Source organism: Cynara cardunculus (assembly GCF_001531365.2).
Source record: "Cynara cardunculus var. scolymus isolate 2C chromosome LG 15, CcrdV1, whole genome shotgun sequence".
Classification (NCBI taxonomy): Eukaryota; Viridiplantae; Streptophyta; class Magnoliopsida; order Asterales; family Asteraceae; genus Cynara; species Cynara cardunculus.
The window spans coordinates 21149100-21159223 of NC_037542.1; the positions used below are offsets into that span (position 1 = coordinate 21149100).

Consider the following 10124-nt stretch of genomic DNA (forward strand, 5'->3'; position numbering starts at 1 on the left):
ATATATTTATTTTGTAAGGGATAACAGATTTACTTTTATCCATTTTAATTGTTGAAGGAACAACGAGTCCTTAGAACTCGTTGATATTGCCATTTGTGAGAAATTAAGGCGCCTTGAATTTTGATCATCCAAAACTTATATTGTTATTTTATGAGTTTCATCTTAATTGTTTTAACGTTACATAAATGAAGCACATATATTATTACATATTTATCTTTTAATGTTATATAAAAATAAAATAGATATGTTAAACACCTGTAACAATGACTAAAATTAATGCACCCATATGATTGATTTTGATTACCCTTAAACAAGACTGATTTTGATTTCAACATATTGTTTAAGTTTTGAATTAATAATCAAATATTTGTATGTTTTTAAGATTAAGTTTGATACCTGAATGGAACATGTTGAAATTAGATTAGATTTGACTAGGTGAGTTATAGTGTTTCGCAACGACAGGATGACTTCGTCCAAATACAAGGAAGGGTGAATGAACCAAAAAATGGAGGCAGGTTCCAATGGAGGAACAAAAGAAACATATGATATGGGACAACCAAAATGAAACACATAATTATAGTATCTAGGATGGAACCTTATGATTCAAAAACAGTAGGCCATTTACAATTACCATAAACAAAAAATGTGCAATAAAAATAATATATATTGCTCCCAATTTTGCAATCTAAAGACTAGCAGCCAACATAACATATAAATGAGTCTCAAACTCTCCCATTCAACAAATATACAGTTTAAGTCCAGGTCTAAACATAATTTATGCACAACACACACACACACACAGCTTCTTCCTCCCAATCCAAAAATAAACCCTGTGGTTCAATTTTTTGGTTGTAGGAGAGCTTATATTCGTTCCATCTAAACAGTATAGTACGACATTAATAATTAATGATACGGAACTGCACCTACCTTTCTCCATATATAGCTTTTGAGGTTGGTGCTGCAGATATAATTTGACGATGGATCCATTGACACATTAAATGCCTGTGTTTCGACTACATGACAAAAGCCACAATTTCCAAGTCCAAGTAACAACAATGTACACTCCATCTTCATGCATAATACATGTATAGGCTGTTTGAAGCAGCACAAGCGATCGAGTTTTCATTAGGGTGCCATGCAAGGTGGAGCAACTTTGTTGACAAATCAAAAGTGTTTCCGTTCATGTCAACTCCTCCTGAGTTATAATCTGATCCCTCTGAAGGACAAATCATTAAATAATTAGTCACCATCTGCTTAATACTCCATTTAATATAGGTCTATTTAGACCCACTAATTTTAAGTATGTTTAGGCCCATATAGCTTGGACTTAAATAGACCTAAATATATTAGATTGCCTTCCATAGAAGCCTCTTTAAGTCATTGATATTTATCTGTGTATACAGACAATTAACCTGCATATAATTCTTGTGGGACAAAAAATGTGCTGTAATTCTCATAGGATAGAGGAAGAAACTCATTTGACACAAGACAACAAATTACAGAATTTAGAAACATTATCATGGACAAATAGGTAATCTTAACAGGAAACCTTTCCAAAAAGGAATGCCCGGGACGAAAATGATGCGGTTCTCATGGGATAAGAAGAGCAACTCATTTAACACCAACTATGGTTTATGTTTCGGAGATGGATGTAGTAATTTGATTTATGTACCTTTTAATATTAACATGTCACTTTGATGTGAAATTATCCAGGGTTCTTATTGATGATTATGGACATAGTTTATGATTATATGCAGGTTAATTGTCATCCTAAATTTGGTGTCAAAAATCAGGCGCCAATGAAATAATTGTCGGTAGAAATGATGTACATACCTCGCTTGTTAACGCCATGGGACTGGTTTCCAGGGGATCTTAAGAATCTTGGAGGGGTCTGAATTTGTCTCCTATTAGTTCATTACAAACATAAACAACATGAAATACAGTATTTATAAGTTTGAGAAATGAGCAGAAGTAAATGTCTCGTTCACATTTGCCAATAATACCTTGCAGGATTCTTGGTTGCCTCTAAAGTTGTTGCTTCTGAGCTGCCCTCAGAACAACCAAACACACGAAACGTATTGCTGGATTACAAATTATAGTTAGTACAACATCGAACTTTCAAGTCCTCATAGAAAAACAGAAGTCTATCTCAAATGTCTTGGTCATGGTTTACATCAGAGTCGATAGCTCAGCCTGTTCACATTTAGTTTTCTGATTTTTTTTCTTTTCATTTGGCATTGAAACGAACAACCCTCTCCCCAAAGCTGTTAGCCACATTTACTAATGTGGTCCATTTAGCAGTTAGAAAAATACATGGTTGGCAATGCACATTGCACATAATGATGCACACTAACGTTGATATACATGGCACAAAAGATACCAATTAGTCCCAAGCATGTACAACTGTAATTAAAACTGGAGTGGCCGTTTTAAAAAACAAACTAGAATTTGGAGGCAGATAGCCAGATAATAGAAACATGAATTGGGTAAGTACTAAAACAGGGCACTAACAATCAAGAAAGTGCAAGTCAGACCTGTATGAACCAGTTGCAACCCGCTGTCCATCTCCACTCAGACAACACTCAAACTTGTCAAAGATCGAATCATTTTCATACAAATCACACAGCTGAAGGAGAGACAAAGAATGAGACTTTGATTCACAAGGTGGATCTTGTTAAGCTACTACAGTTCTATTAAACATTAAACGGAGCCATGTGAAAGTTTTAATACCTTGGGTCTCAAATGTTCATGCACCTGGAAAGTTGCAACTGGGCCAGAACCCATATTTATGTCCCACAGCTGACAAACAAGAATGAAAACCAAGTATGAGAACTGAGACAGCTGGTTAGGCCTACGAGTGTTTCACAGAGACATTTGAGCAATTATGCATGAGTTCAACGAATACATAATTATAAACAAATAGCAGTATATTATTCCAATACTTGTGTATATGCATACATAAGAAATCTTCCTCAGGAAACCACCATATTATTCCAAACATTATTTGAGATGAACAAACCACATAAGCATGCAAAGAAAAAGTGAAGCACGTTACAACTGTACGGACATGAATTTGAAGAAATTTGGCACTTGTATTTATCTTTGCTCTGACTTTGTCACTGTTGAAATTTTGATTTCTGGCTTGTTAGAGAACCAAGTTTCTACTACATGTGTAATTTTTTATCACATCTAGCACATTTTTAATCATTGTAACCGTGATTTACTGCAATGATTTACCCACCACAGAAAATCTCATGAGGTGCAGAGTCCTTTCATTCAAGGCATCAGACATAACCTGAATTCTCACCAGGCATGTAATTAACTAATAGACGCCTTTTTGCTCCTCTTTTGGGGGCAAGCATTGTTCCAAAATCAAGAAATTACACTAATTTTCTATTAGGCGCCTGGCCAGCCACCTTCAGACAACAGATTTCAGCATGTAGATACATCATTTCTTTATTTTTCAAGTAAATGTACAGTTCTTTAAGATGCAGAATATTCATGTTCTATTAAATTGCACCAAAATGAAACCAACTTTGCCTATGTTACTGTTTTGGGGAACCAGCTTTCAAAACCTCTCATTTAGGGAGCCAAAATGAAACCAACTTTGTTTTCTTTCCTATATTGGGAACATGAATTTGGTCACCGGTCCGAGAGTTTTGAAAGTTGGATCCCCAAAATTGAATTTTGAAAGTTGGGTCCCCAAAATAGGAATGAAAAAAAAGTCGGTTCCATTTTGGTGCATTTGCTCTTTTTTATTTATGTGGTATCTTCTCTGTAGACCTGCCTACTTTTCTCTTATCCTTGACCAGCAGACGTGCATCTAAGTCCATTCATCACCAACGCCAAATAGTGCCATGCAAATTGATTGTGCTATTTGTTCTTCTGAACTTGTCAGTTCCCACATTTAACTAATCATCTATGGACTTGAATTCTTCTTAGTCATTTACTGTTAGTAATCAAAGGTGGTTTACTCACATCCCAGGAATGCATTCCCTATGGGTACCCTTTCAGATAAGAATCAACAATGGGGCATCATCTGCAAACCCAAACCCATGCAGGTGACCTGCACAAAAGTCAAAACATGGCCCAGAATCATTATGATTACACTTAGGGCCACTCCCTGTTGGACTAAGATGATTTATAGACAAACTTACAAGAAGTTATTGTCCTTTTGTGAAGACAGAAGATATGTGATGTCCCTATTAACAAAGTTGTCATCTGGGCCAATTACTGGGACCATCTATCATTGGGATGGATATGGACCATATGGCACAACATGCCAATTATGGCACCCAAGATGGCATCAAACCCCATACTCCAGACCTATGCATTCTCACCCTACATATTTGGAGCACTGGAAGACAATAAGCCTCCATACAAAAATCACCTCTAGAATTTCTCGAGTTTCAACAGCTTTTATCCTCTCCACATCCTACCTCACTAATTGGCTTAGCCCATCATGGATCACAAATTCAGAGTGTTATGCAAACTGCTCCATATGAATGTTAATCATTGCTATATACTTGTTAACACATTAGATGGAAGTCAAAAGGTTGGGACTGATGCTCATACCAAAATACTAAAATACCAGAATAGCCTTCACTTATATTGCACCAATCCCATATACAAGTACTTCTTGCAAGTAATCGCATTGATCAGTTGTAAACTAATGGCGCATGTATAGTCTTTCCACCCTGAACATCATGTTACAGGTAAACTTATGCATGTGTACTATATATATGAACCAGACAGTTGCTTTCATAAGAAAAATATTCAACAGTAATCTTAAAGAAAAAAAGCACACTCATGGATTATTAAGAAAGTACCTTAAGGGTCATGTAGTCACGACTTAGTATATACCTACCCCCCTTTGCAAACTTTATATCAGAAATTGAGGATATAATATCTGTGAAAAAAGATTTTGAACCAGGAGGCTCATTTTCTTCAAACCTGTAGCAGTACATGAACAATTCAAATACAAGTTAAAAGAAGTATTTTCTTCTTCCCATTAAGAAAAGAACTTCATATGTGAATGCAGTACATGTAGGCAATGGGCTCGATATATCTTATATAAGGACCTATGTAGCACAGTAATTCCTCAGCAAGCACCGGTTAGATTAGAGGAACTCACAAAAAGCAGGTCCAGCTCCCCATGAAAAATACTGTTGCATGGACCCAAGATATGTCCCTCACATTTAATTTCTAGAGTATTCAACTTTTTTGACCTTATTGGCTTTTTATCTTGCAAATAGACAATCATTCTTGCGCAAACGCAAAGAACTTGCTTTGTTTGACAAGGATGAGCAAATCTGCACAAATTACGAAAATGTAAATGCAACGAAAAGCATTGTAGTAACCATTTTTTCCCAAAATTGCTCATTCTCACAAAAACGTAGTGTCCTTTTAGCATCTTCACGAGAACAATGATTTTTTGCAACAAAAGCCAAGTACAATGAATCCCAAAATAATAGTTGATCTGTGTCTAACTCCCTCCCTCCCTCCTTTCATTATGTAACTAATAAGTCCTCACCAATATGCATTCCACATGTACAAATGTGGATGGGAAGGAAATGGTATGCACTTACAATTTGCTATGAGTGTCACATAAAGCTGATTGCCGCAAATCAAGAAGCCTTATCGAGCCTTTTGAGCTACTATATGCCAACATATTACAGTGTGAAGGATGAAATTCTGCTGAAGTTATTACCTCTGCAGCCACAAATTCAAACAAGTGTTAACAAGTAAAAACCCCGGATCACTTCATGATTCCAGGTGCTCTGTTGTTTATGTGTTTACGACAGGACAAATTGTATTTTCTCTCTTGCAAGGGAAGAAAAAAGACAAGGTGAAGAGACCTAGTGCTAAAGTTTACAGCACTAGAGCACTTGCATAATCCAACAGCAAGACCACAAGAAGCCCCAGAAAGAGAAATTAAACCCAATACGCACAAACACCATAAACGAATTCAAGCCCCATTACATTTCACTATTCTTGACAAAATATGGGCAAATGCACCCTCATACGAAGAAGAAAAAGAATGGCCAAATTTCTTACAATGAAGCGTTACAAATGAACTCAAGCCTCGGTACATCTTACAACTCGACTTGAATAGAAGTTTTAAGAAAAGAGCATGATACTGTGGTCAATTTTCAACAGGAAGCTCTTACTAAAAGATTTTAATCAGTAAAATTAGTTCCATGTCTAAATAAAAAAACTCAAAGAGCACCTAAATGACCAAATTTCTTACAGCAAATCACTTTTTTATAAAAATAAATTTGCGCAAGCTAGATTTAAATACGAAGAAACCGTTATAATTCAGATCTACCGGTTAAATCCTCCATGTTTGCAGGCTTCACGTCAACAATGTTAAAACTCTGACTGCTAATTTCGAAGTTCCAAAGGTTTATACGCAGATCATCCGCTGATATAAATGTTTCACCGTCACTACAGAACGAAAAAAGATAAAGTTACTTCCCAAAAATACCATAGATGTCAAGAAGGATGCAACACAATGGAGAATAAAAGGTGTACATCCAATAGTTATGCTTAGAAAAGACATTCAGATTGTTGATTTCTCAATCCATGTCTTGATGATAAGCAGATCCTCATTTGGACACTTCAATTGTTATTTCTGCACTTACCTTCTGTAAATTATTTTCTCTCTCTCTCTCTCCATCTCTCTCTCCTCCCTTCCTTTTTCTCAACCTATCAAGTATCAAGCCTAGATGACAGATTCAATGCTCGACAAGGAGCGCATGGACCTGTTTAATTGTTCTTTTATCGCAAACTTTAGCATGAGGATATGTCATGGTTTACATGCTTTTGTAAAACCCACTTTATAACTTGTGCCCCAATCAAGAAAGTTCATAGACAGAAACATAAGAACAAGTGAAGATTAGAGCACCATTGTCTCACTTTGAAACTGAAAAAATGTCAAATAACATTCAGATATATCTTAAAAAGAGAACAAACAGTTACACATGATAGAGCAAGTGAGCAACTGAGCAAGCAGAAAGGGAGCCCAAAATCTGCATCATTAGAAGGCATTTAAATAGCTAACAAGATTAATGCATGAACCAAAGGGTGATTGCCCCAGTGGTAGTCGGGTTACCGATAGAGCCCAACTTCCCAGGAGGTCAAGGGTTCAACCTCACCAATCTGAGGAGTGTGCGTGAGTATTTGCCTTATATAAAATATTATATACTTAAAAAGAATACAGTAATGCAGCATGTCCAAACATGAATACAACACGCTGCTGGTACTAGGAGCACCACAATGTGTACAGATTCAAACATGTTCCCAATGACAAAAATGTAACTAAATTGGCAATGTGTTAGAATCTTGTGCATAAAATGCCAATATTTTCTTTCTTAGAAGGGTAAATTCACTTTCTCTTCTCAACTCAACTACTCATCACAATACTGAAAGACAATTTGAGAATTTTCTAGGTCAACGCAAGCTGGCCAAAACCCAACAAGCATGATTAACTATTGCCTGTTAAAAGGATGGATATCCAAGTATCCAACCCCTAGGTGGAAATGCAATCATCCAACACTCATTTAACAGCAAAAAAGAAAGGAACTATTCTGTTATTTCTTTCAAGATTCCAGCATGTCCACAGAACTAGTGCAAAGTATAAAAGGTAACACATGAATGAAATGGGAGAGCCAGTCATATCATATCAGAGTTCAGAGCACACCTGTTATTCGAGATGGAATTAATATGATAGTCATGGGCATGAGCATATGTTCTTCGACATCTAGCTAAAAGGCTGCTTTCATGACTGGTTACCTGAATATGACAGATGGAAATTAAGATGAAAAAGATTAAATAATCAAGAATGCAAATAATAAATTAATCAGGCGGATTACAACTACCATAGGTAAACGTAGAGAAGTAATCCCCCCAGGCAGGAACGAAAGATTGTTGCTCCTACAACTCAGGCGATTGTCGATACATCCTCCATTTGCAGAACATGCTTTGAACGAGGTAGGTACATTAGAACTACTAATAAAACCATTGCTCGTAGGTCTTGAAGGCTCTACATTCAAGTTGCTTATCTGCTTGATCTTCTTTTCTTGGACCTGGTCAAAATAGAAGGAAATTAGCATATACCAAAGCAGCAAAGCTTATTTCAGCGATTAGCAGCTTTGAAATACAAACAGTTGCTGGTTATGACATCACCTAATTTTCTTCCATGGAGAGACAACAATTAACCTTTACACGATGAATCACACAGAGGTGGTAAAAGAAATACTATCCATGTTTTTAAATTTCTACCTTCCAGAACTTTATGGTTTTATCATTGGTAGATAGCAAAAACATGGCGCTGTTAGCTGTCTGACACCATCTGATCTTGTTGATTTTCTCCTCGATTTCCAAGCTCTTTAGATAGTCAAACTGAAATCACAAGCATGAATGGGAGAATAAATATGCATGTACGAAAAATGTTGAAACAAAATGAACAATAAAACAAGAACAACAAGGAGTCTAATTTTTTAAATATTTAGACAATAGAGAACCTCTGGCTCATGACTCTGGAATTCAGTTTTATAGCGAAATTCAGGGTGCCGGCTGCTGGAACAATCCATTCCCTCTAGAACTCTTCGATGAACACCATGCTATTTTATACATGTTCATGTTACAATATGGATATCAGTGAACAATCTTAGCTTTAAATCACAATAAGTCAGGAGAATAAATGTAAACAAATTTCAAAAAAGATGGTCAACCAGCATACATCTACTCTGTCAGTTTTTTCGAACAAAACCACACGACCCCCACGATCTCCAGTCGCAAGATGGTTCCCAGTTTTATCAAATTCTATTGCTGAAATGATATCAACTGCAGTGGAAGCATTCAAAGTGTAATTAGTAAACTACATTGTCAGCAATCAAATGAAAAGACTAACAGTACAAGGATTGCAAATAGGTATAGGTTGCAAAAGATATAGAAGTTTGTTGCATGGTTGGCCTTGGCACACAATTGGTGCTTCACCGGTGCAATGTCCCTCTTCCCTCCTTTAGTTTATTTCGGATTTAAAGGGCATATTCTATAGTGTGTAATTGGAATATGTTGATGCATGGGATAAATCATTGTTTTTTAATACAACAAATCGGTGGATGACCACCTAAGTTCCTAATTTAGTTTCAAAACCATTTGGCCTCTATGTTCTGGCTTAAATATCAGAATTCCAACCTTTAAAACTCAAAAATTCTGTACTTTCAGTTTACTCCCTGCGTTCTGTAAAAATAGATACATAATTCAGCTTTGGAGGCCAAATGCCCTTACCTTCAACTTCAGATCATCAAACAAAAGGTATAACTACATTGTATATACATGCAACAAAATCCATTATCAATCAATCTAGACATCAAAACGTTTATGTTTGTATGCAACATTAAGCAAAACTCACCACCTGAACACACTAAAATTAGATACTAAATACACAAAACTTGTATATGCAAGGCAATACAGTAGAGATTACGAGATAGATATAATCTAATATGATCTACGAGTATTAAATAATAGCCATCGATGAAATGTTACTGTACCTTCTTGAACCTCTTCTCCTGCTGCACGTTCACCAAAAACCTGAGAGAATTTCCAGTCCAAGCCCTCTGGAGTCATAGCCGCACCACCCTCATCGTCCATTTCGAGAACTTCAGAAACAAGAATCGAGCACTCAAAATCAAGCTGATTGTTGCTGAAATGGAATCAGAAATGGAAAACCTCGAGTTTATCCGTTCATCGAACACCGAAAACGATTTCTAGACACTAATCCGCATTTCCCTTTGTCTTGGAGGAATCAATTTGGAGAATTCAGAGTGAGTAGGTGTACGAAAAACCTCAGGAAGGCATAGAGTATAGATTTTCTAAATTTGGAATCGACTCGGTATCCTATATTTCTCGTTTTCTTGCTCTTATTTGGCAAATGGAATCTCTCCCCGAAACCCTCTTTTAGGCCCGATGCCATTTCTCATTTCAATCCCACCGAGGCCTATAAACTAAGATCTTCAACAACGATTATATCATAATTTTTCATTTTCATATACCATAATATTACACTCATAAAATAAGTTGCCAATAAATACTTACACGATAGATAAGAATTTGATAAA

The 10124-nt window shown here is 36.2% G+C and overlaps 1 protein-coding gene across 2 annotated transcripts; it reads right to left on the reverse strand.

The window, feature by feature from the left end:
- Positions 1-676: 676 nt before the first annotated feature.
- On the reverse strand, positions 677-9881 carry LOC112527943 (serine/threonine protein phosphatase 2A 55 kDa regulatory subunit B beta isoform-like). 2 transcript variants are annotated; one of them, XM_025138806.1, is made up of 14 exons: positions 9558-9881; positions 8744-8847; positions 8526-8624; positions 8284-8403; positions 7881-8087; positions 7703-7794; positions 6329-6447; positions 5589-5712; positions 4830-4953; positions 2731-2799; positions 2535-2626; positions 2004-2081; positions 1834-1904; positions 677-1216 (listed from the first exon to the last, which is right to left on the reverse strand). In XM_025138806.1, the coding sequence occupies exons 1-14, from the start codon at positions 9655-9657 to the stop codon at positions 1071-1073; spliced, it is 1545 nt and encodes a 514-aa protein (XP_024994574.1). In that variant the 5' UTR covers positions 9658-9881; the 3' UTR covers positions 677-1070. The 2 variants fall into 2 exon arrangements, with proteins under 2 accessions (XP_024994574.1, XP_024994572.1); XM_025138804.1 differs by having other exon boundaries at positions 7878-8087.
- Positions 9882-10124: the final 243 nt, after the last annotated feature.